At 40.8% G+C, this 26438-nt stretch overlaps 1 protein-coding gene and 1 long non-coding RNA gene across 2 annotated transcripts; both read right to left on the reverse strand.

The window, feature by feature from the left end:
- Positions 1-253: 253 nt before the first annotated feature.
- LOC127231364 (prostate and testis expressed protein 14) lies at positions 254-13677 on the reverse strand. Its single transcript, XM_051196904.1, has 3 exons — positions 13611-13677; positions 756-869; positions 254-378 (listed from the first exon to the last, which is right to left on the reverse strand). Exons 1-3 carry the CDS (start codon positions 13675-13677, stop codon positions 254-256), a joined length of 306 nt encoding a protein of 101 aa, XP_051052861.1.
- An 8692-nt stretch (positions 13678-22369) lies between these two features.
- On the reverse strand, positions 22370-24473 carry LOC127231262 (uncharacterized). The gene is made up of 3 exons (XR_007835284.1): positions 24356-24473; positions 23738-23896; positions 22370-22586 (listed from the first exon to the last, which is right to left on the reverse strand). It is a non-coding gene; the product is annotated as an uncharacterized LOC127231262 (long non-coding RNA).
- Positions 24474-26438: the final 1965 nt, after the last annotated feature.

Below are 26438 nucleotides of genomic sequence, written 5' to 3' on the forward strand. Positions count from 1 at the left end.
GAGAGGAGGGGAAGAATATGCAATATGTCAGTTGATGCTGAGAGGATATAGGGAGAAAAGGAAGGGAACCGGTATCCTGGAAACAGAGAGAGGCAAATCCACTGTCAAAATATCAACACCTGATGCTAAGTAAAGGCAGGTGTCAGGGTCTCGGCAGTGATGGACATTGAAGATCCAGTGTTGTGAGGCTACAAGAGTTCAGGGAAGGGATAAGGGCTTACCTAAGAAGAACAAGCCAAGAAAGGACCAGGCCTTAGAGCTTGTTACATAAAGAATGGGAATCACAACATGTAAGTTGCATTTTCAAACTTCCCTTCATAGTGGTAACATTACTGCAATGTTCCCAGCATGCCTGGGCCCCATAACTGAGAGATTCACCTGCAGAGGAAGACAGGCAAGAGAAAAACGTAAATATTTTGGAAGGAATCAGTGACTTTTTCAGGGAGGAAATTCAAGGTCCCAGGCTAATCATTCATCTGGTAAATTTACACAGAGTATCCTATTCATAGAATTTAGTATACAAATCCATTCATCCCTGATTATATTCACCTAGAAAGGCCTGAGAACCTTCAAAAAAGTATTTTTTTATCTTAACTGATTTTTTTCTCACCTACCATTATTGGCAACTAATACCAAAAGTGGAGAGCCCTTTCCTACACATTCTCCCACACTCTGTTTTTGCCCACGAATCTGGGGAAGGCTGCATCCCTCAAGAATAAGCATGATCACTCTGACAACTTCAAGAAATCACATACCTGAAGTGGCTACCCATAAGAGACACTTCTGACCTTTTTTAGTAGCACAGTATCTTGACTGTGTCTCACAAATCTTGGAAGAATTGACAAATTCACACTTGACACACAGCACAGCTGAGAAGGCAAAACCAAGTGTAAGAGGTTTGTTCAGGGTCAGCTTCAAGCATCATGCCTGTGGACCTGAAGAAGAGTTAATGGCTGCGGGGACTGTTATGCTGACCCTCATTATGCTGACTCTTGGAGGACTCTGAAAAGGGATGACTTCAGAACAACCCAAATCCTGCTAATGGACAGGCTGTAAGGATGAAAATTACAACACACATACTTATCATATCTACTGGTGTCAGGAAACAGAGCCTCGGAAGACTCCTGACCTGAATCTCTCCAGGCTGTGGGTCTGGTCAGAAAAGGGCCACCGGAGCCAACCACACACGTTCAGGTAAATCCTCCCATTTTTCTCATTGTGTCGTCTTATCAAGAACTGGACAACCCAACTTTCAACCTACATTTAGGACCATGAACAATTAAGCTGGAGAAATTGAAAATGTTGCAGTAGGAAGGAGGGGAAATGAGGAAGAAAAAGACAAGGAACTTGAGGAAGGACCAGAACCAGGAAAGTAAGAAATAGGAGGAAGATAAAAAGGACAATTGTGGTCACATTAGAGGCAAGGAGGCAAAGGTAATGTGTGGGTATGAGAATGAAAGACTTAGAGATCACATCCAAACACAGTCAGGCCCTATCTCCTGCTGTTCATTTCCCCAAAGCATAAGACACTGTGGAAATCAAATGTCTGCCCACCAGCTCTACCACTTAGCAGGATCTCACCTTGCTGGGAGCCCACCAGCAAAGAAGGCCTGGCAGGAGCAGCAGGAAGTACCCTCCCCTTGCAGTGGGATCCTAAGAGCAGAAACCAGCAGAGATATATGCCATTTTCTGATTGGACATAAGGCCCACTCCTTAAGATAGAATTCATGCCTAGTACTATTATTATTATCCAAGCAAATACCCTGTGACTGACTGGATTATAGGTTTTAGGGAGAACCCAATTTTATCGTTCTGCTAAATGAACATAGTAATAAACTGCCCCTAAATTATATTTCTACCAATAAATTAGTGTATCACCCAACCCTTGTCAGAGAAGTTTGCTTTTTCAATGAATGATCATTAGTACAGAAACACGGAACTGGTCAACACACAGAGAATAAGAGACTGTGGGTGCTCAGCTCAGTGTTACAGCTGTATCAACCTGTTACCCAGCAAGGCTCTGAGGTCATCACAGAAGTGATAGAAAGCTTGCAAGCCATGGATAGTGGATGTCAGCAGCAAAACACAATTTGTCAGACATGCCAGTGTCTTTGCACACATGAACTCACAGAGGTTCTACCTGCATGTACAAGATTAAGATGTTCAAATTCCTGTCATGGAAGACAGGAATGATCATGAAGTTCCAGTCCTAAAAGAGAAGTTATTGACAATTTATGGAAGAGGGGGGCAGTTCTTTTAATTCAGGCATGGGGATCCACAAGAATATATCCATGCTCCAGTAAATGGTATTACACTCTTGCCCAAATAGTCAGTATTGTGTGGATTCTGTGATTTAAATACACAGCACATACAGTTGGGAGGGAAAAAATGATGGGATTAGATGGGAAAGAAAATGAAGGAGAGGGAAGGAGGTGGTTTCATAAAAATTCATACACATGTACAAAATTCTCAACCAATATAAAAAATAAAGCTCACACACTAACATTTATTTTAATGATCTTTGAAAACTTCAATACTAAAAAAGTTCCATTTTGGAATTTGCCTTCAAAATTCTTAAGATCCTACAGCCTTTCTCCACTACTCCATCCCTTTGTCTCAGCCACCAACTCCAAGAGACACACCCCGGAAACACTCCAGTCCTGACAGCCCAGAATCCAGGTAGGTAATGTTACTGTCCCTCTGTCCTACAATTTCAGTCCCCCAGCTGTATCTCTAGCTTGCAGCAGAACACCTGGTATTGACATCTGTCCTCTCTGCCCTCATTCCCAGGGGTGTATGTGTGCAGATCCTGGTGGCAATCCAGTTTCCTCCATCCTGCAGACCTTCCCCCACCTTCTAGCCCATCCTTGTTCTTTAATGTCAGCTCCTGATACCGAGAAATATGTTCATCCCTGGACCACCAGTGGCCACAGCTGACAGGATCTCAGAAGCATTTTTAACAGGCAATACACCAACAGGGTCTCGTTGGAACCTCCCCAACAAATACAAGGCCAGATACCAGCACCTAGAATTACAGCCATCCCAAACACAGACTAGACACCAACATAAAAACACAATCAATAGTGGGTATAACAATATATTTCTACTGGAGACAGGCAATCCTACTACTGTGGGCTCTTAGAAACGTAATATACCTGAAGCACAAGAGAAGGAATTCAAAAAGGAACTCTAAGAGGATATGGGGGGAGGAATCCCTCCATAAAGACTATGGAAAAAAAGTGAAATAAAATAAGCAGTTCAAGACATGAAAGTGGAAATAGAATCAATAAAGAAAACCAAAACTGAGGAAAAACTGGAAGCAAAAATGTAGAAACACTAACAGGAACCACAGAGGCAAGAATCACCAACAGATACCAGTGATGGAAGACAGCATCTCATCACTGAAGGCAAGAGACAGGAAATGAGTACTTCAGTCAAGGAAAATATTAAATCTAAAATAAATAAATCAGGCACAGAAAATCCAGGACACCATGAAATGACCAAATCTACAAATAATAGGAATAGAGGAAGGAGAAGAAACACAGATTAAAGGCACAGAAAGTATTTTCTTTTTAATTAATACCTTGGATCTTTTTCTTTGCATAAAATAAGATATACAAATTTTTATTTTGTTATTTTCTTGTATTGAAAATAGGAGTTTTTTCATATAAATATATCCTGAGAAGATGTCACCTCTTGATGGGTAATGAAAACATATACCTCTAATTCCAGCACTTGGAAGGCAGAGGGAGCAAATCTCTGTGAGTTCAAGGCCAGCCTGGTCTACAGAGCTAGTTCTAGGACAGCCAGGGCTGCACAGAAAAACCCTGTCTCAAAAAAAACCAAAAATATTAAAAAAAAAAAAAAAAAAGATTTCCCCTTTCTCTACTCCTCCCAGTTTTTCCCCACCTCCTCTCCCATCCATATCCATTTTGTCTCTCATTAAATAGGCAGTTTGGGTCAGGTGGATGCTTTGCACAGGGGAATTTCTCAGGAATCTATCAGGAGCACCTCCGTTTAGATTCCCAACAATAGCGGATAAGTAACCAAAACTGACCATCTCCTATGACCAGATTGGTGCCTGACCCAATTGTCATCAGAGAAGAGTCCAGTAACTGATGGAGGCAGATGCAGAGACCCACAACCAAATATTAGGCTGAGTTCTGGAACCTGCAGAGGAGGAGGAGAAATGAGTGGGATTACTATGCATGATGTGAAATTCCCAAAGAATCTGGACAAAACACTAACAAACAGGAAACGAGCCCAAGAGAAGGCACAAGAAGCAGAGGCCCACTTATTCTCACACTCAAGAATCCCATAAGCACACTTAACTGGAAGCAATAATATATACACAAACAGCCTGGTGCAGACTTGTGCGGGCCCCACGCTTGCTCCTCAGTCTCTGTGAGTCCACATGAGCTTTGCTCATGTTGATTTATAGGGCCTCATTTTGTTGATGTCCTTCATCCCTTCTGACTTTTATGTATTTTGTCATACATTTTGCCCTGAGGGGAGAGTTTAGTATTTCAAGGTCTCTCACTTTGTGTGCAATATCTGTCTATATTCGGATCTCTGTATTTGTTCATATCTGGTGCAGGAGTAAGCTTACTTGCTAATAGATGAGCAAGGCACTCATCTGTGAGTTTAGCAGAATGTCATGAGGAGTAATTTTATTACTACAGATTTTGTTTGTTTCTTTGTTTTAGAATGGTACTATTTGGTTTTATTCTGAGTACCCAGGCTATCTAGTCTCAGGTTCTTGGTCATCCAAGCAGTGTCAGGTATGAGTTCCATTTTGGGAAGTGGAATCTGAAGTCAACTCCGATATTGGCTGGTTACTCCCACGCACAAGCTTTGCATAACCATTGACCTAGCATACCTTGCAGAAAGGACACCAGTGTATATCAAAGGAATTATGTAGTAGATCCTAATTGCTGCTCTTCTACATTGCATGGTCTATTGTAGGGTCCCATATACCAGATCCTATGGGTCTCATGTTCTCCTCCCATACCAAAGTGGAAACAACATCCCTGGTAATCCAGACTACATCATCATTTACAAAAGAAAACTCTTTAAACTTTTAACTTTGTTGTAAACTACACCCTCTGAGCTTTGGGAAACCTTTGGAGAATGGCATGACAGCCACTTATTCCTATATATACCTGTCTCAAAAACAATTTGTTGAGACTCTGCCTTGAGAAACCCATATCCACACTTGGATATATATATATGTATGTATGTATGTATGTATGTATGTATGTATGTATATATGATAGATTGTACAATGCAGTATGAGTATAACAGACATTCCATTGGGCTAAGGCAGAACTCCTCAAGGACTTGAGTTAATTATCAAGATATAAGGCTGTAGGTTAATTCTATACTCCCGGTTCCACTAAGACTACTTTCACAAATGTTGCTCATAATCTCTATTGACAAATCTAATTGCCTTTGAATGACCAGAGAGCTTGTCCACTTATAAGTAAGGATGATTGAAAGCAAAGGTTAGGGGCAAACATAGTGCAAAATTTTATAACAGGGACTTGAATATTCATGGATTTGGCATCAGGAGAGGACCTGGAGTGAGTCCCTTTCATAATACAGAGAGATGGCTATACACTATACAATCTGGACTTTGATTTCTTTTGAACAATGTATGATATAAGCAAAATATTTCATTGTAGCTTTGTAGGATGCTATAATCAATTCCTCACATTTATTTGTACTTTTAATATCATTTGCAAAAATAATGTTGAACACTATTCACTGAAATATAATGAAATCATTATAATTTCATTTGTGTTTGATTGTATCTGTAAGATAATTTCATATAACCAGAATCACTGGCTTAAAAGCATATTTGTTAGTTTGAATATAGTTTGCTAAAATGCAATATACAGGAAATGGATGTATATATACTCTGGTTATCATTACATAGACAAGTCTTAACCCACTAAAACTGGGACACTTTATCATGTTTTTAAGTATCTGATTGTTGACAACCTGATGAGTTCTTTTAATTTGTACTTCTCTTACTTTGTTAGGAGGAATATAAAGCACATTTTTGTATACTTAATAGATGCTTGTATTTAGTTTATGATGAAATTTATGTCTTTAACTTATTTCTTTTATGGATTTTAGTGAGTTTTTTATTTTATTTTATTTTTTAACAATTCATTGTATATGAGGGATATTAGCAACATTGCTCCAGGATATAAGTTGACTTTTCTTCTTAAAGGAATGTTTTCATTTTTAGCTGTTTACTTTGTTGTTATTATTATTGTTGTTGATTATTTAAGATTACAATACAACTTCATCATTTTTCCCTAACCTTTCCTCCCTGGCAAACTCTCTTTGTTTTATTTTAAATTCATATGGTCTTTTCTTTTAAGAACTCAGGGTTTTTGAGTTCCTTGTTTGGCAAAGAGTACTATATTTTCTGTAATACTTTTGTGTTTTATCATTTATTAGTATCAAAGGGAGACAAAATACAAATGTCCACTGTGCCTAGGATACATTTAATAAGTAGAAATAGTGGGGATTCGTCATTAATTTTCATTTAGTCATGAGGGAAAGCTATGTGTCAAGGCTGAGTCTGAAGCAGAGTATGCATTCACTAGTGTAAGACCGAGGCTCAGCAGAGATCTGCCTGAGGAGCTATTTTTAGCTATACGTGGTATGTAGAGCCTTGGGAGTGGAAGGGGGTCTATGTGAGCAGTATTGAGCTTTGTGAGCCTGAGGTTCATAAAGAGGTAAATAAAGGTCGCTGATGACTTTTGGGCACCATCACCTGCCCTCTGCCAGTGGTGAGTCTGGGAATAGTTCAGGCCAAATGAACACACACACACACACACACACACACACACACGCACACACACATACACACACACAAAGACACACACACACTCCCTTCCCTGGGAACTCCCTGGGTTAGCCCCCTATCTCGCTCCCCCCTATAACCTTGCCCTGAGTGGTACAGTCCCAGTGCTCTGGCCCATATACCACCCAGAGCCTGCCTTCCCCTCACCCTTGGTCCTGCTGGGCCCACTGCTCGGGGTTAGCATTAGACCAGACTGCGGGTATGAGCCCTGTAGTAAGATATTCACTTTGTCCTCATCTGTGGCACTGACCACACCCATTGGGGGGTGGAGACAGGGGCCAAAGTGGCCTGAAACCAGGATAGAGCATACTGGACCCATCTATCCACAAAGGACCACCTTGAAGTCAAACTCACCTGCTCTTTGGGACCCATCCCCTGCCCTCTGCTGGAGAGACCTCCAAGAGTTACAAACATCAAACTCCAGATCCACCTACACCCACAAGGAGAGAACTGTAGAGAGAGAGGACTCCACCTGCACCCACTGGAAGAAGCAATTGGAAGATGGCAATACAAGAAAACACCCAACAATAGAAATACCAGTATGACACCAACAGAATCTAGGGACTCCATACCTACTAGACCTGAACACACCAAAGCAGATGAAGCAAGAGAACGACTTATAAAATAACTTCATAAAAATGATAGAGGCCATCAAAGATGATATGAGAAAATCCCTTAACGAAATGGAAGAAATAGAGGAAAAGACCAAGCAAAAAAATGCAAGAAATGAACAAATCTCTTAAAGAAAGTAAGGAAAGCAAAGAAAAAAAAACAATCAAACAGATTAAGGAAACAACTCAAACAGTTCAAGACCTGAAAACTGCAAATAGAGACAATAAAGAAAACAAACACAAACTGAAGGAATGCTGGACATAGAAAAATGGAATAAATGATCAGGAACTACAGATGCAAGCATAACCAACAGAAAACAAAAAAGCGAAGAGAGAATCTCAGCTGCTGAAGACAAACTAGAGGAAATAGATTCATCGACCAAAGAAAATCTTAAATTCAACAAATCCTTAACACAAAACATCCAGCAAATGTGGGACACTGTGAAAAAGCCAAACCTAAGAATAATAGGCATAGAAGAAGGCTAAGAAGCCCAGTTCAAAGGTGCAGAAAACATATATAATAAAATCATTGAAGAAAACTTTCCCAATCTGAATACGAACATGCCCATGAAAGTACAAGAAGCATAATGAACACCAAATAGCTGAAAAAAAAAAAAAGTCCCCTCGACACATAACAATCAAAACAAATAACACAGAGAATAAAGAAAGAATATTGAGAACAGTGAAGGGAAAAGGCCAGATAATATATAAAGGCAAACCTATCAAAATTACACCCGACTTCTCCATGGAAACTCTCAAGGCCAGAAAGTTCTGGATGGATGTTCTATAAATACTAAGTGTCCACGAATGCCAGCCCAGGCTACTACACCCAGCAAAACTCTCAATCACTATAGAAGGAGAAAACAAGATATTCAAGGACAAAGCCAGATTTTTCACAATACATATCGACAAATCCAGCCCTACAGAATGTTCTGGAAAGAAAACTCCAACCAAAGGAAGCTAACTACACTCACAAAAACATAGACAATAGATAATCCCACTTCACCAGAAAGAAAAAGTAGGGCAAATATACTCACAATACCACTGCCTACAACAAATCTAAAACAAAAGAGGATTAACAACCAATGGTCCTTACTTTCCCTCAACATTAACAATCTTAACTCACCTATAAAAAGACACAGGGTAACAGAATGGATACAAAGACAGAATCCATCCTTCTGCTAAATACAAGAAACACATCTAAGCTTCAAAGACAGACGTTCCTTAGGGTAATGGGTTGGGAAAAGATTCAATCAAATGGAACCAAGAAGCAAGCAGGTGAAGCTAACAAGTTAGACTTCAAACCAAAATCAATCAAAAAAGATGAAGAGGGTCATTTCATATTCATCACAGGAGGAGTCCATCAGTACAAAGTCTCAATTCTGAACATCTATGCCTCAAATACAAAGGCACCCACATTCATAAAAGAAACACTACTAAAACTCAAAGCCCATATAAAACCTCAAACACTCATAGTTGGAGACTTCAACACCCCACTCTCACCACTAGACAGGACTACCAGACAGAAACTTAACAAAGAGGCAAAAGCACTAACAGAAGTTATGTCTCAATTGCATTTAACAGACATCTATAGAATATTCCATCCAAATACAAAAGAATATACATTCTTCTCTGCTCCACATGGAACCTTCTCTAAAATCAACCACATACTAGGCAACATAACAAACCTCAACAGATACAAAAAAAAAAAAAATTGCAATAGCCCCCTGTATCTTATCAGACCATCATGCTTTAAAGTTGGAATTCAACAACAACACAAGTCTCGGAAACCCTACAAACTCATGGAAACTGAACAATTGCACCATTTCTGGGTCAAGGAAGAAATAAAGAAATTAAAGATTTCCTAGAAATCAATGAGAATGAAGAAACAACATACCCAAACTCATGGGACAGTTTGAAACAGTGCTATGAGGAAAGGTCATTGCACTAAGTACCCATATGAAGAAAACAGAGCATAATCACATTAGAGAATTAACAGCATAACTGAAAGCCATAGAACAAAAAGAAGCAAACTAACCCCAGAGGAGTGGATGCCAAGGAAATAATCAATTTTAGGGCTGAAATGAATAAAGTAGAAACTAGGAAAACAATACAAAGAATGTAAAAAAAAAAGACTTGGTTTTTAAGGAAAATCAACAAAATAGACAAACCTTTATCCAAACTAACCAAGAAGCAGAGAAAGAACATGCAAATCAACAAAATCGGAAATGAAAAGGGGGACATATCAATGGACACTGAGGAAATTCAGAGAATTTTCAGGTCATACTTTGAAAACCTCCACAAACTTCGAAAATTCAAAGGAAATGGACAAATTTCTAGATAGCTATTACTTACCAAAATTAAATCAAAAGCAGATAAAGCAATTGAAATAGACCTATAACCCCTAATGAAATAGAAGCAATCATCAAAAGCCTCCCAACCAAAAAAAAAAAAAAAAAAGACAAAATAAAAAACAGGGCCAGATGGCTTCAGTGCAGAATTCTACCAGAAATTCAAAGAAGAGCTAATACCAATACTCCTCAGATTGTTCCACACAATAAAAGCAGAAGGTAAATTACGGAACTCTTTTTATGAGGCCACAATTTCCTTGGTACCCAAACCACACAAATATACAACTAAGAAAGAGAACTACAGACCAATATCCCTCACGAACATTAATACAAAAAATACTCAATAAAATACTGGCAAATCGAATCCAAGAACACATCAGAGAAATCATCCAACTTAACAAGTACACTTCATCCCAGGGATGCAGGGATGGTTCAACATATGAAAATCTAACAATGTGATCCACCATATAATCAAACTGAAAAAGAAAAACCACATGATCATCTCACTAGATGCTGAAAAACCCTTTGACAAAATCTAACACCCTTTCATGATAAAGGGATACTAGGAACATACCCGGAACATACCTAAACATAAACATTAAAAGCACTATACAGTAAAACAACAGCCAACATCAAACTGAATGGAGAGAAGCTTAAGGTGATTCCTCTAAAATCAGGAACAAGACAAGGATGCCCTCTCCATATCTCTTCAATACTGTACTTGAAGTTCTAGCTAGAACAATAAAACAACAAAAGGAGATCAAGGGGATACAAATTGGAAAGGAAGAAGTCAAACTCTCACTATTTGCAGATGATATGATAGTTTACATAAGTGACCCAAAAAACTCTACCAGGGAACTCCTACAGCTGATAAACACCTTCAAAAATTAGCAGAATAGAAGATTAACTCAAAAAAATCAATAGCCCTACTATATACAGACAATAAAGGAGATGAGAAAGAAATCAGAGAAGCATCACCCTTTACCACAAACAGCATAAAATATCTTGGGGTAATGCTAACCAAACAAGTGAAAGACCTATATATCAAGAACTTTGTGTCTTTAAAGAAAGAAATTAAAGAAGATACCAGAAAATGGAAAGATTTCCCATGCTCTTGGATAGATAGGATAAACATAGTAAAAATGGCAATCTTGCCAAAAGCAATCTACAGATTCAGTGCAATCCCCATCCAAATACTGGCAAAGTTCTTCACAGACCTTGAAAGGATAACATTCAACTTTAGATGGAAAAACAAAAACCCAGAATAGCCTAAACAACTCTGTACATTAAAAAAACTTCAGAAGTCATCACCATCCCTGACTTCAAGCTCTGCTATAGTTATAGTCCTGAAAAAAAGCTTGGTATTGGCACAAAATTACACAGGTAGACCAATGGAATCAAATCAAAAATCCTGATATTAACCCACACACCTACCTACACCTGGTTTTTGACAAAACAGCTAAAATTATACAATGGAAAGAGGAAAGCATCTTCAAAATCTGGTGCTGGCACAACTGGATGATGGTGTGTAGAAGACTGTGGATAAACCCATGTCTATCGCCATGCACAAAACTTAAGTCAACATAAATCCAGCCACACTGAACCTCTTAGAAGAGAAAGTGGGAGGTACCCTTGAACAAATTAATACAGGAGACCGCTTCCTAAACATAACAGCAGTAGCACAGACACTGAGATCAACAATTAATAAATGGGACCTCCTCAGACTGAAAAGCTTCTGTCAGGCAAAGGACACAGCTGACAACACCAAATGGCAGCCCACAGAATGAGAAAAGATCTTCACCAACCCCACATCTGACAGAGGGCCGATCTCCAAAATATACCATGAACTCAAGAAACTAGACACCAAAATACCAAATAACCCCATTAAAAAATGGGGTACAGAATTGAAGAGAGAAATCTCAATAGAGGAATCCAAAATGGCTGAAAGACACTTAAGAAACTGCTCAACATCCTTAGCCAGCAGGGAAATGCAAATCAAAACAACTCTGAGATACCATCTTACTCCTACCAGAATAGCGAAAATTAGAAACACCAAAGACAATTTATGCTGGAGAGGATGTGGAGAAAGGGGAACACTCCTCCACTGCTGGTGGGAGTGCAAACTCATACAGCCATTTGGCGGTTCCTCAGGAAAATGGGAATCAGTCTACCACAGGACCCGGCAATTCCACTCTTAGGCATATAACCAAAAGATCCACATCCATGCAATAAAGATATCTGTTCAACTATGTTCATAGCAGCATTATTTGTAACAGCAAGAACCTGGAAGCAACCTAGATGCTCCTCAGCTGAAGAACGGATAAAGAAGATGTAGTACATTTACACAATGGAATACTACTCAGCAGAAAAAAACAATGGAATCTTGAAATTCCCAGGCAAGTGGATGGAACTTGAAGAAACTATCCTGAGTGAGGTAACCCAGTCACAAAAAAGAGGAACATGGTATAAGGAATCTAAGAGATTCATACAAGGTCCCTCATAGAAGGGGAAAGGAACAAGATCTCCTGAGCATATTGGGAGGCGGAGACAGTGAGTGGACAGGGAGTTAGGAGAAAGAGAAGGGGAGGAGAACATGTGGGACCAGGAAGATTGAGTCAGGGGACAAATAGATGAGAGCGGGGGGGGGGGATACCATAAATGAGGGAGCCATTATAGGTTTGAAGAGAAAACTGACTCTAGAGAAATGTCCACAGACCTACAAGGATGACCCCAACCAACAATCTGTGCAACGGTGGAGAGGCTACCTTAAATGCCCTTCCCTGATAATGAGATTGATAACTAACTTATATGTCTTCATAGAGCCCTCATCTAGTAGCTGATGGAAACAGAAGAAGACACCCACAGCTAAACACTGAGCCAAACTCCTGGAATCCAGTTGCAAAGAGGGAGGAATGATAACAAAAGGGGTCAAGACCAGGCTGCAGAAACCCACAGAGACAGCTGACCTGAACAAGGGGGAGCTAATGGGTCCCCAGACTGATAGCTGGGAAACAAGCATTGGACCAACTCAGACCCCCTGAACATGGGTCTCAGTTAGAAGGGCTGGGCAGTCTAAGGAACCTCTGACAGTGCAACCAGGATGTATCCCTGGTGCACAAAAGGACTTTGGGAGCACATTCCCCATGGAGGATACTCCCTTGGCCTAGAGGCAGTAGGGAGGGCCTAGACCCTACTCCAAATGACTTGACAGATTTTGATAATCCCTCCTGGAAGGCCTCACCCTCCTTGTGGAGTAGGGTTGGGGGTGAATGGGATAGAAGGGGGATCGGGAGGCATGGGAGGAAGCAGGGAGAGGTAACTGGGAACAATATATAAAATAAGAAAAACTTTATATATATATATATACACACACACACACACACACACACACACACACACACATATATATATATATATATATATTGAAATCCGTGCTGACCAAACACCTGCTCGATACATGGAGGAGTCATAGGAGAAAAGAAAGGGACGGAGGAGTGTTGAGTAGACACAGACAGCAGTGTTTCAAGAAAGGGGGAAATAAAGTTGAAACCTATGAATAAAATTTCAAAATCTGGAATGTCTGAAAATTGCTGTCCTGTTTCTCTGTGATTCTTCTATTTTCTTCTTGGTTAGCATATCACATGATCTCCCTAATGCTTAGAACCTCAGTCTTCAGATTTGAGCTGCAATGCCTGAGTGTGCCTGGAGGACAGTGATTTAGATAATAGCACCTTAAGACCTCCCTCCACTCCCACGGTGGAAACTCACCCTCCACGGAGATGAGAAGGGATAAGGTCACGATGAGCAGTGTGCCGATTTTTGCTGCTAGATTCATGTTGGATGATAGATGGTGGCTTGAGGTATTGTAAAGGATGGCCACTCAATCCTATTATATATCTGAAGTACAGGAAGAAATCTCCAACATCAGCACAAGGAGGAAATGCCCTTTTCTTTTTCAAAAAGCCAGATGTACGATAATGTGGGAAGCTCAGGCTGCCCAGCGTCTAGCTACAGCTGAGTCAGATAGCTTCCCTCCCCTATCTCCTGTATGTGCAAGTGTGTGAGGTGTAGTTTTATGGTCCTCCAGAAACTTCTCTGTATACAACATGGGAAATGCCTGCTCATCCTAGGATTCAGAAATGGGAGATGGTGACTCAGAATTCAAAGGCTTCCAGAGAAAGAACATGTAGCATGAAGGTTTCACAAGTGCTCGACTTTACAAGAAATTGCTAAATTATGTTCTGAAGTGATTGTCACATTTTGCAAGTCTGCCAGGAATGAATAAGAGCTCCTGTCCTCTACATGCTTATGGACGTTTAGTGTGGCCATGTTCTGGACTGTCACCATTCTAATAGATGTTGGAGTTATGTCATGCTCTTATTTGATTTGTGTTTTCCTGATAGGATATGGTGTGGCCATGTTTCATGTGCTCATTTGCTCTGTGTGTGTGTGTGTGTGTGTGTGTGTGTGTGTGTGTGTGTGTGTTTTGCTGAGGTACATATAGAGCTCTTTGGTCATTTAAAACCAGGTTATCTTTTTCTACTGGATCTTTCTTTTTTACACTTGCATTTGATGATATAAATGTCTCAATTAACAGTATTTTAACTGCATTCCACAAATTTTGATAAGTTTTTGGTTTGTTTATTTGTCTGTTTTTGGTTTTTCCAGACAAGATTTCTCTGTGTAGCTCTGATTATTCTGGAACTCACTTTGTAGACCAGGCTTGCCTCAGACTCACTGAGCTCCACCTGCATTTGCCTCCCAAGTGCCGGGATTAAAGGTGTGCAACACCACCACCTGGGGATAAATTGAATTCTTACTCACTTCAAAACACTTCTGCGTTTCTTTTGAAGTTCAACTTTGGTTCATGTGTTATTGGGACACTTAATTTCTATGTATTTGGAAATTTCTCAGTTGCTATTTTAAGTTTAATTCCATTGTGGTCTAAGAGCATTACATAATTTTTATTTTTTATTTGGCAAACTGTTTTTTATTGCCTACAATGGAGTCTGACTATTTGTTCCACGTGAACTTAAGAGGAGTGTGTAATATCTTTGATTTGCATTGTATGATTGGTTTGAGGTGTGTGTGTGAAGAATTATTGTAAAATTGACCCCTTTGTCCTTATGTAGAATTTTATCCTGGGATATTTTCCTTGCTTTGTCGCTTGCAGTGTCTAAAATCCAAACATAAGTTCCTGTTTTGTTCAGGTCAGAGCTAACATGACTATATTTCTCCACACATTAATCTTATATGTCTCTGTGATTTCTTGGATTAGGTAATATATCCCAGTGGTATAGTGTTTGCCTAATATCCACAAAGGACTAAACTCCAGCTTAGCAATCAGTTAATTAATCAACCCATCAACCAACCGGTAAACTTATAAAGAGATGTCATGTAGATAATTGTGTTTCATCTTTACATACTCTCTGGAAATCTTTTAATTCATTCACTGAGACCATTGATACGTGGGGGTGACTGTTGAAAGAAAATGATTAATATATATCATATTTATTGTTTCTACTCCTTGCCTAGTGCTTTATTCTCATTTTTCTTTCATTCTTTTTATGTCTATTGTAGTTGGTGTCAAATATTTTGTATCATTTTGTTTTCAGTGTTAGCATATCAGCTATACCCCTTTTTACATTTTTTTTTAACTTTTAAAAATGGTTGCCTTCCATGAATACTGAGGTGGTAGCCAACAACTTTCTAATTGGTCTAAAGAGCTACTTGAGAAGAGGGAAATCATGCCTAGTCTGGAAACCTAGTCAACTATCCAAAGCTAGGTGCAGTCATGGATCTTGGAGGAGAACTTAAAACCTTGGCTTTACTAAGCCAGTATATCCCTAACTACATTCTAAATATTTGTCCTAATATCCACACATAAGTGCAGTCCTCACCCCTCAGCAAGCAAACTTACTTTAGCAATGGACAGACAATTACAGAAAACTATAACTAATCAAATGCAGAGTTCTGGAGTCCATTCCCAGGGCATGCATACATCTATGAAACAACCCCACACCTAGGACTCATGGATCACTGTGGAAGGGAGGCCTGAAAAACTTCTAAAAGCCAGAGGATATGGGATTTTCTAAGCCAGAAGCTATCTCCATAAAGTTTCACAAACATCACCGCCTAAGATGAACGAGGACAATAACAGACATGCCAAAATTGACTGGGGAAGCCCAGGACAACCCAACTCTAAGAAAGAACTACAGGCAGCTAAGGAGCGCTAAGAAGGGAAATAGTCTTCCTTGGGGAGGAGTACAGCAGTGACTTATTCTACACCAAAGGCTCAGCCCTGAGAGCATCCACACAAGGAACACTGGTCAGGTTCCCAGCGCTTCAGAGTTCTCTCTTCCCTTACCACCATGGCCACTGTGTTTCTCTAGTTTACAGTGATACCCGATATCGTTCAGAAGAACTCTGAAAGACAAAGCCAGCCACCAAGTGCCAGCTACTCCAAATGAAATGAATCCCCAGTTGAAAACCAAATGAAGTCCAAAGGAAACAGCACATGAAAGCCTGAGGTGTACCGATCAGAAAGATTTGTCTAGAGCAGATTCTATCTAAAACAAAGTCAGGACTCATTTTTTTCTGCTTCACTTAGCTGAGTAAAAACAACAGTTGATGCTGCTGACACAGAAAAACAGGGAAATGTCCCTGGAGTAAAATGACTCCAACAGCTGCTGGAAATTCCCATCTTTGCTCTTCATGAGCTCACTGTGAGGGGCATACACCCCAAAATGTGTCTCAGTCCCATTGTGGCTGTTATTTTGCTGTCAACCCTGGGAATCACAATGGATCCCCATGTCAAGTCTGCCTACCTGTCCCCAGAGACAAATTTGAGTGGAGAGCAGTCAAAGGGGCTGTCAGAATGTCTCCGGTCAAGAGCCTCCTTCATGTTTATCTCAGGCTGTCTGCAGCCTCCTTCTTGCTCTCCCTTTTCTGACCTCTGTCCAGCCTGAATCCTTGTGGCTGTCAGATGCAATCTTCTGAGCTACCAGAAGTATCAATCTGAAAGCTAAGAGTGTCATTCTATAGTATCTGAGGGCTACAACCCAGGCTGCCCTGCTCTGCTAAGACCAAGCTATCTGAAGTTTCCATCAATGAGTTTTAAATGTCTTCATTCATGACACTTTGCTTTTTTACTATAAAAATTTCATAAAATTGTTACCTCATTGGGACATGGTATTTAGGAAAACATAAAGCTGTGCTTGGTGGCCGTGATCACTCACCAGAATAAATGTTCTTTTATTCATTTGAGATGAGAGATGTTCCTCTTTCAATACATGCTAACCACACACACACACACACACACACACACACACACACACACACACACTACCATCACGACCACCACCAAATGACTCTCAACTTACCCTAGTACACCTGGCTTTGTACTCTGTGAACAACATCTACAAGCAGGGACAACAGAAATATTTCAAAACATTACCCAATAAGTCCTAAACAGGAGAATTAACTCATTTTAAAATTATTCTTAGAATAAACCTCTAAATAATACTTTTATTTTAAAAAAAATTGCTCAGCATGCTATTTAGCACATCTGTAATTATAGCACTTAGGATATGGAGGCAGGAGGATGGACACGTACAGCCTGGCCAATTCATAATAAGAGTGCTCTCAAATTTTCACAATAAATAAACTAAATTAGATCATTTTTTGCTAGTATCTTACTTACTGTTCTATTTCTGTGATCTCCTCAGCCAATGACATTAGCCCAAAACTCTTCAATTTAGCCTCAGGCAGATTCTTAGGACAAGGACAAAAAGAAGCCACCTTTTTCCAAAACACTGGAAGAATGGTATCTATCCTTGTAGATATTGTTCCCTTATGATATCTCTTGAGCTGGCCCCCCACAGTCAGCACTGTCCTCATTACTATCTTTCCTGCTCCTACAAGACAGCCTGCTAACTTTCCCCTTCCCCGCTCCAATTCTCTTGGGCAGATTACTGCTGCCCAACTACAGGCCATGCCTACAGGAAGACCAGCTAGGCTGCCTGCCTGCAGGCCTCCCCATTCTCTCCACCCCCTCAAACAAACACCCTGCTGTGCAACCACAGGCCATGCCTGCCAGAAGATAGGTAGGCCAGCAGCTCTGGGATCTCTCCTACTCTCATAATTCCCTCAGGCAAACATCCCCTATCCAACTACACACCATGCCTGCCAGAAGAACATGAAGACCACCCACCCACAGGTCTTCCCTCTCTTGATTGTCTTGGACAGATACCCATTGCTCAAACACAGGCCACACCTGCCAGAAGACAAGGAAGGCTGCCTACTGGTGAACCGCTTCCACTCTTTGGTTTCCCCCAATGCCCCTTCCCTCCTTATCACCACACCCCATCCTGCAACTCATGTGGAGACTCCCTGCTGGACCAGAGACCACACTGACCATCAGTAGGCTGCCCACACAGAGACTTCCTCCACTTTCTCTGTGCCCCCCTGAATACTATCCCTAATTGCTCCTCCCCTTCTAGTCACCTTGTACCACCCTCCAAATAAGCTGGACACTCCCTGATGAATCAGGGACCATGAAGGCCACCAGAACTCCTGCATACAACTAACATGGAAACTCCAGCTCAATCACAGGCCAGAAAACCAAAGAGAAAACAGGGACCAAGGGACAAAACACACGTGCATCAAAGACAAACCCAGAAATTGGCACCTAGACTTATAATCATCCGAAAACCACACCTGCCCTGGCTACAAGATGTGATAGGGCAATAGTGACTCAGAGCTTGTGGTAATGGCCAACCAATGACTGGTCTAACCTGCAGACAATGCCACAAGAAGAAGCCCATGCCTGACACTGGATTGCTAGGAACTGGAAGATGAATGGCTAAATGACCTAGGGTAGAACCAAATATGACTGACCCCCTCCCAAAAAAATAGTCACTTAAATAATATTCTGCCATACTCACAGATCTGTGCCTGGCTCAATCATCATCAAAGAGGCTTCATCTACCAGTTGCTGGGAGCAGATGCAGAGACCAACACCCAAACATTAGGTGGATCTTGGAGAACCCTGCTGAAGAGTGGAGGAAGGACTGCAGGGGCCAGAGGGGCCCACAGAATCGAATAAGCTGAGTTCATAGGGCTGGAATGGAAATCATGGAGCCTGCACGGGTCTGTGCTAGGTCCTCTGCATGCATGCTGTGGTTGTTTATCTTGGGGTTTGGGGAAGCTCCTAATGGTGGAAGTGACTCTTGTGCCTGTTCTTGGGACCCTTTTCCTCTTAATGGGTTGCCTCATGCAGTTTCCTAATCTTGTTGCATCTTGTTATGCTGAGTTCAGTTGACAACATGGTACCATCTTACACCTGTCAGAATGGCCATGTTCTTGGCTATAGCTTTTCAGTTTCAGGAGGTCCCATTTATTCATTGTTGCTCTCAGTATCCATGCTACTGGTGTTATATTTAGGAAGTGGTCTCCTCTGTCAATGCATTCAAGACTAGTTCCCACTTTGTCTTATAGGAGGTATGCTGAGGTCTTTGATCCATTTGTACTTGAGTTTTGTGCATGGGGATAGATATGGATCTATTTTCATCCTTCTACATGCCGACAGCCAGTTATGCCAGCACCATTTGTTGAAGATGCTTTCTTTTTTCCATTATATAATTTTAGCTAATTTGTCAAAAACTCAGGTATTCATAGGTGTGTGGATCAATATCTGGGTCTTTGATTCAATTTTATTGGTCCACCTATCTGTTTTTCTGCCAATACCAAGCTGTTCTAATTATTATAGCTGTATAGTAAAGTTTGAAGACAGGTATGGTGACACCTCCATAAGTTCCTTTATTGTATGGGATCATTTTGTCTATCCTGGGTTTTTTGTTTTTCATATGAAGTTGAGTATTGTTCTTTCAAGGTCTGTGAAGAATTTTTCTGGGATTTTGGTGAGTATTTCATCGAATCTGCAGATTGCTTTCAGTAAAATTGCCATTTTTACTATGTTAAGCCTACCTATCCAACAGCATGAGAGATCTTGGCATTTTCTGATGTCTTCTTTAGTTTCTTTCATCAAAGACTTAAAGTTCTTGATATACGGGTCTTTAACTTGTTTGGTTAGAGTGACCCAAAGATATTTTATGTTAATTGCAGCTATTGTAAAGGGTGATGTTTCTCTGATTTGTGCTGCATTTCTTAAATTTATGTAAAGATGTGTTGCATTTAGCCTGCCTTAGGCACCTGATTGGTCTATAAAAAGCTTGATGGTCAATAGTTATGCAAGAGAGAGATAACTTGGGCTATGAGCAGAAATAATAGGAGGGGAGAGAGAGGAGAGAAGGAGAAGAGTATGAGGGAGAAAAAGAGGGAAATGCCCAAGGCCAGATAGTCAGGCAGCTGCCAGCCAGCTAGACAGAGTAGGACATACAGAAGGAAAGAAAGGTAAAAAGTCCTGGGGCAAAAAGTAGATAAAGAGAAACAGGTTAAATTATAAAAGCTAGCAAGAAATGAACATAAGGCTGAGAATTCATAACTAATATTAAGTCCTCATGCCATAATCGGGGAACTGGTTGCTGGCCTAAAAGAAAAAGCCTGGTACAGGGTTGCAACTACTTTGGGAGTTGAATGACCCTTTCATAGGAAGCCCATATCATATATCCTAGATTCAGCTATTTATATTATGATTCATATCAGTAGAATTATTACAATTATGAAGTAGCAATGAAGATAATTTTATGGGCTGGAGTCACCACAACATAAGGAACTGTTGCAGCATTAGGTAGGTTGAGAACCATTGCTTTAGCAGAACAGTAGTATTTGGTTTTCCCCAAGATCCCTGACCTATCTAATCTCAGGTTTTTGGCCACCCAAGCAGAATTGGGTATGGGTTCCAATTCATGGAGCTGGCCCTAAATCTGATCAAATATTGGTTGGTTACTCCCACAAATTTTGTGTCACTTTTGCATCAGTGTATCTTGCAGGCAGGCCACTGTTGTGGATCAAAGGGTTTATAGCTGGGTTAATATCTACCTTTCTCCTTTGGTAGCATGCAGAGCACCTTCTAGTAACATGCATATTATTAGTCCATAGGGGTGAAGGCTCTAGGTAGGCAGTATCTCTATTTCTCCACATGCAATGAGTTATGAAGGTGTCATCTTCAATAATAGGACCATGTCATCAGTTGTGGACAGCCACTTATTGGCAAGAGGCTGGGTTGTTTGAGGGCTCCCATGTTAGAGTTTCTGTTACTGAGATGGAACCCATGATCACGGTAACTCTTAATAAGGAAAACATTTCATTGGGACTGGCTTACAGTTTCAGAGGATTAGTCTACTATCATGGTAGGAAGCATGGCAGTGCACAGGCAGACATGGTGCTGGAGGAGCTGAGTTCTGCATTTGGATCAGCAAGCAGCAGGAAGACAGTGATACTGGATTTGGCTTGAGCATTTGAAACCTCCAAACCCACCCCCAAGCCACACCTACTCCAACAAGGCCACACCTCCTAATAGTGGCACTCTCAATGACCCTATGAGTGCCATTCTCATTCAAACCACCACACCATGGGACTCCTTTGTCTAACAATTCAATTAGATGGAACCCAGTCCTAGTCCTGGAATTTTCATTTGGGGATGAGAAATGTACAGTTGGTGCTCTTTCTGCCCCATTATTTGGCAATTTCATTTAGCTCACCTTCGTGTGTGTGTGTGTGTGTGTGTGTGTGTGTGTATATATATATATATATATATATATATGTTACAGGAAGTTTCAACTGCATTAAGTTTCCATATGGCCCCTAAATGACCCTTAGTTTTAGCTGTCCCTTGCAGTATCCCCTCCCTTGCCAACTTCCCTCTTGCTCCTTCTTTGATCTTCACATTCCATTAACTATTGGTATTTCATTTCTCTCATTCATGGGTATTAGTTTTGATTCTTCAGACATGTGCACTCCATTTGGAATACCCACAAATATCAGGAAATTAGTAAAGGGCCAAGGGAGAGTGGGACTTCAAGAAAAGAATATTAGGATGCAGGGATATCAAGGGTTAAATGAGAATAACGGTACAGAAAGGGTTAAATGGGAAGGAGAATGGAAAGGTAGGATAAAGGAGAGAATGTGGAAGGGATAAAAATAACAATGCTATAATTGAATTATTTTTCACTGCATTTATTGTTTATCTTTTTCACTATGAATGCCCGCGTGAGTGAGTGTGCATTTGTGTCCTGCAATGGTCAGCTTGTGAAGGTCAGAGAAGAACTTGTATGAATTCATTTTCTCCTTCTACCATGTGGGTCCCAGAAACTGAACTCAGGTAATCAGGCTTAGTGACAAGTAACTTTATCCAGTGCCCACCCCCCTCCAAGTGTGTGATTTTTAAACTTGAGGAGAGATAATATGACACAGAGTATGAGTGCATTGACCACTAAGCCTGACCACTGAGTTTGGTCTTCACAGTGGAAGGAGAGAACTGACTGTTGCAGGTTCACTTTGAACCTCCATACACATCACGGCATATCAACATAAAAACACACACAAAATAAATAAATGTAAATATCTTGTAATTAAAAGTAATCTAGACAACTACACAGAATTAACGAATTAAACTTTTAAAGGTACACAAGAATGACAGAGTATCAAATATAATAGAGTAAGATACACTAAGACTACAAAAGATATAAGGCATATGATGGAAAGACCAAGACATAGGGTTCATGACAGGGTCAGTAGTAGAATGCTTGCTTGCATGCTCCAGACAGGATTCAGTGAACAGTGCTGAAAAAGAAGAGATTTTAATACTTGTAAGTGTATAATAGTCATATGTAAATACATGCCAGACTTTGTCAATGATTTTAAAACTTTGGAATATATGCCTGAACATATAAACAAGCTTTGTCTTTGCAGGGAACAATGGGATTACTAACCATGCTTCCTTGGACTGCATTGTCTGTATTTTCTAAGATTAGTAAGGAATATGCTAGAAAAATTATAAAAATGAAGACGCAAACAACATCAACTTCAAATTTATGTAATTTACTAGAAATAAAGCTAAACTGGGCCAACTTTCCATGCACACACAAAACAGAATTGGATGTGGCAGTGACTTCAGCCCATGTGATGACTAGTCTCTACCATAAACTTGATTGTATCAGGGTTACATAAGAGAATCCTCAAATACTGCTCGGGGTGTCACTTTGTAGACATGGATAGGATATGATGTCTCTGACCTAATTAAACTATTTAAGCCATTAATACATTCAAATTTTGGATAGATTATTAAGGGAGTTACAGGCTGAATTGGAGAAAGCAAGGACCACAGCCTTGGAGGTTGTATCCTGTCCTCATCCCTTCCTACTATGCTCAGCTGAGTGTCCTACACACCATAATGTGAACATCTCTGGTCCACTACATCCTCCCCACCACGATGCAAACCTCTGAAATCATAAACTAAAGTATATCATTGCTGCACTATACTGCTGTACTCAGGTCACAGCAGTGAGAGATCATATAGCATATGTCTTCCATTCAGTGAAGAAGAATGAAGAGAGACACTGCAACTAATGTCTGCTAGAACCTTGGAAGAAGAGGCACCACTAATCTGAAGGTTCATGAAGGGGCTGTGAGGTCTGTCATACTCACTAGGATAAAACAGTGTTGACAACAGAAAAGTGAGAGGAACAGAGGAAAGTGGGGCAAACATCAGCGAATTATGGAGGATGGAGGAAGGAAAAGAAGGAAGCAAGAATCTGAAAGGAGAAAGCACTTGGGATTTGGGGAAGCAGAGAACATTGCTCTATTGCCAACTGGATTATTGAAACATCAGCAGCTGATGCTGATTCCAGGCAGGGGACAGGGATAGGCCATGCAGGGAATTGATGATTCAGTGTCATAAGACTTGAGAGGACAGGGAAAAAATAAGGACTCACCTGCAGCAGAACTGGGCAAGGAAGGACCCAGCCTCTAAAACTCATTACACAAAGATTGGTCATGGCAACACGTAAAGTCCAGTGTTAGGTTATAATGGGTGTAAGTATTATTTAAACACCTGGAAGAACAATCCTGCTGCCCAAACAGGATATCATGACCTGCACAAAAACAAAAACAAAAAAAACCAAAACAAACAAAAAATGAGGGCCAAGCATACACATTTTGGATATCAGAGTCTCACAAAATAAGGAGACCTACACTCCCCAGTGATGTATGCCAGCCACACTCAGGTGTGGTTGTTATCATCTACCAACCTGTAATCTAGCATGCAGGCATGCCTCCCAAAATTACTGCCTGAAATTTTACAGTTTAAGTCCTCTCATTCCAGAATATGTTTTCCAGAAATCTCTAGAGACCATGCAGAGACCCCCCCACCTCAAAAAAGTTTCTTCATCTGGCAAAGGTACTGGTAGGCAACCAGTAGCAAATGGAAAGGAGACTTCTCCTGAGTTTACACAGAAACACAGAATCCCAGTCTCTGCCAGGATTATAAAGTGGGCTGATTCATTCCTAAGCAACAAACAGGATCACCCCAACATGTCCCAGGCTTGACAAACCTTCAGAGACTACCATTATGCCACATTCCTGGTCATCTTTAGCCTCACAGGTGGTTTCTCCTTTCTCACACACTCCATCAGAGTTTAACAGGTCACACTGCAAACATGTCAGAGCTAAAAAGGCAAAAGCAAGGATAAGAGGTTCATTCAGAGCACCTCCTAAAGCATCGGACAGGAGCTGAGCCTGTGGCTATAATCAATGAATAAGAAACAATCACTAAGGAAAGAGCTGGATGTATGCTGAGCTGACCCCCTACTGGGTAGCCCCGACCTTGGTCCCTAGGAGGGGATTTGAAGAGCCAAGTTTCCCCAGTTCAAATACTGTGAATGGACTGCCATGTGAGGAGGAAGATCAAATCTATGAGCTTGAGCCTACCACCTGTAACAGACAAGTGGTCCCATCAATTACTTCATCATCTCCATCCTGTCAGGTACCTTCCTGCATCACCTCCAATACAAATTTAGGTCTATACATAGGTAAGCTGGAGGAATTGTGAAGGTTTGTTAAGAATATAGAGGTGAACTGAAGGACCAGCAGAAAGGACACAAGGAGCACAGGCATGACAGAGGAGGAGGGGGATTGAAGAAGCCCACAATGTATACAGCAGAGGGGAGGGGAAGAGATGGATGCGAGCATATGGAGATGAGGGCTGTGGGGTCCACATATAAAAGTTGTCAGGTCTTACATCTTGTTCGGGACCTCCCCAAACCCAATACCCTTCACCAGTATGTCTGCCCACCAGCACTGGCCCCTTCCATCTGCCAGGATCTCACCTTGCAGGAAGCCCACCACCAAGGAGAGGCCCAGCAGGAGCAGCAAGAAGTGCTTCCCCATGGCAGTATGATCCGGGTTAAGAGAGCAGTGGAGAGCAGGATAGAGCACTCAATGCCTAGTCTCTACAATGCATGCTTATATATGAGCTCAGGCTAGAAAGGGAAGCCAATGAGATTCCACGCGGATGGACTGAGTAGATAGCCTGGGGGAAGCACAGATCCTACGTGCTTCACTATGCCTGCTCACTTCTATACTTCTACCCAGTGGTCCAAGTACTTCTAGATATTTGTCCACATATTTATTTCTCTAGTTTTCAAATGGGGATTAATAGGTGTGATATTCAAAGGAATTTTAAAACTGAGTGACTGAGGAGCCTAGAGAGTGCTACACACACTAGGCTATGACTCCACATGGAAGGAAATTGTCATCCTCTACATCCAGATTTTGAATTCTCTGTTTGTGAATGGGATATATATCTAGGTATACATTTAACTTCTCAATAAATCAGTGAAACCCAAATTTCAGATTCAGATTCATCTTCCATGTAGACTACAGTTGTCTTCCTGGGGAAGATATAGAAAGACAAGGAAAACTACAGAGTCATTGAAGGAAAGCATGATGGAAAATCAGGCCTTTCATTCTGGATCTGGTTTCCCTGTCTCACTAATGGAGTAAGGAAACTTAAAGCAACACTGATAAAACAGAATTACACAGAGACCATGTATGCTGTCTAAAAACCTCCCAAACAGGTTCAAAGGCGAAAATCAGCTGTGCTTACTTAGCACCAAAAGGATGTGTAACTTTGAGATTCCTGCTTTCTCCTCCCATTCCTAAGTTGAAGCAATGCTCCACATAAAAAAAAAAAAAAACTGCATTTGGAGCTACCACAATCGTTTATTGACTCATTGTAAAGAGAGTGAAGACAGTGTGTCAACTCCCTGACAGAACAGTCCTGCAAACCTAGACATCCTTTCTGCAGACACACTGTGCACACATGCCCTCCTCAGTGACACTTGGTATGTCAAAGCCACTACTTCAGAAGTAGAGAAAAATCTCCCAAAAGTCTGACATTATCAAATGATTCAAGGGGTTCCTTCTGATAGCTATTCTTAGTTGTCAACTTGACTACATCTGGAATTAACTAAATACCAAGTGGTTGGGTACACTTGTAAGTGATTTTTCTTAATTAAATCACTTGAAGTGGGAAGGCCTGATTTTAATCCTGATCCTATGAGGTGGGAAGACCACCTATAATCTAGGCCACACCTTCTGGGCAAGCCTATATAAGGGAAATAAAAGAAGCAAGCC

This window comes from Phodopus roborovskii, unplaced genomic scaffold, assembly GCF_943737965.1.
Source record: "Phodopus roborovskii unplaced genomic scaffold, PHOROB, whole genome shotgun sequence".
In the NCBI taxonomy this organism is placed as follows: Eukaryota; Metazoa; Chordata; class Mammalia; order Rodentia; family Cricetidae; genus Phodopus; species Phodopus roborovskii.

What these genes read in the sequence shown, in the direction of transcription:
- LOC127231364 (XM_051196904.1), bottom strand. Translation starts at nt 13,677, where the DNA reads ATGAATCTAGCAGCAAAAATCGGCACACTGCTCATCGTGACCTTATCC. An exon ending in CCTTCTCATCTCCGTGGAGG is followed by an intron (nt 870 to 13,610) that starts GTGAGTTTCCAC and finishes TTGCCTTCTCAG; the next exon opens with CTGTGCTGTGTGTCAAGTGT. An exon ending in CTTATGGGTAGCCACTTCAG is followed by an intron (nt 379 to 755) that starts GTATGTGATTTC and finishes CTTCCTCTGCAG; the next exon opens with GTGAATCTCTCAGTTATGGG.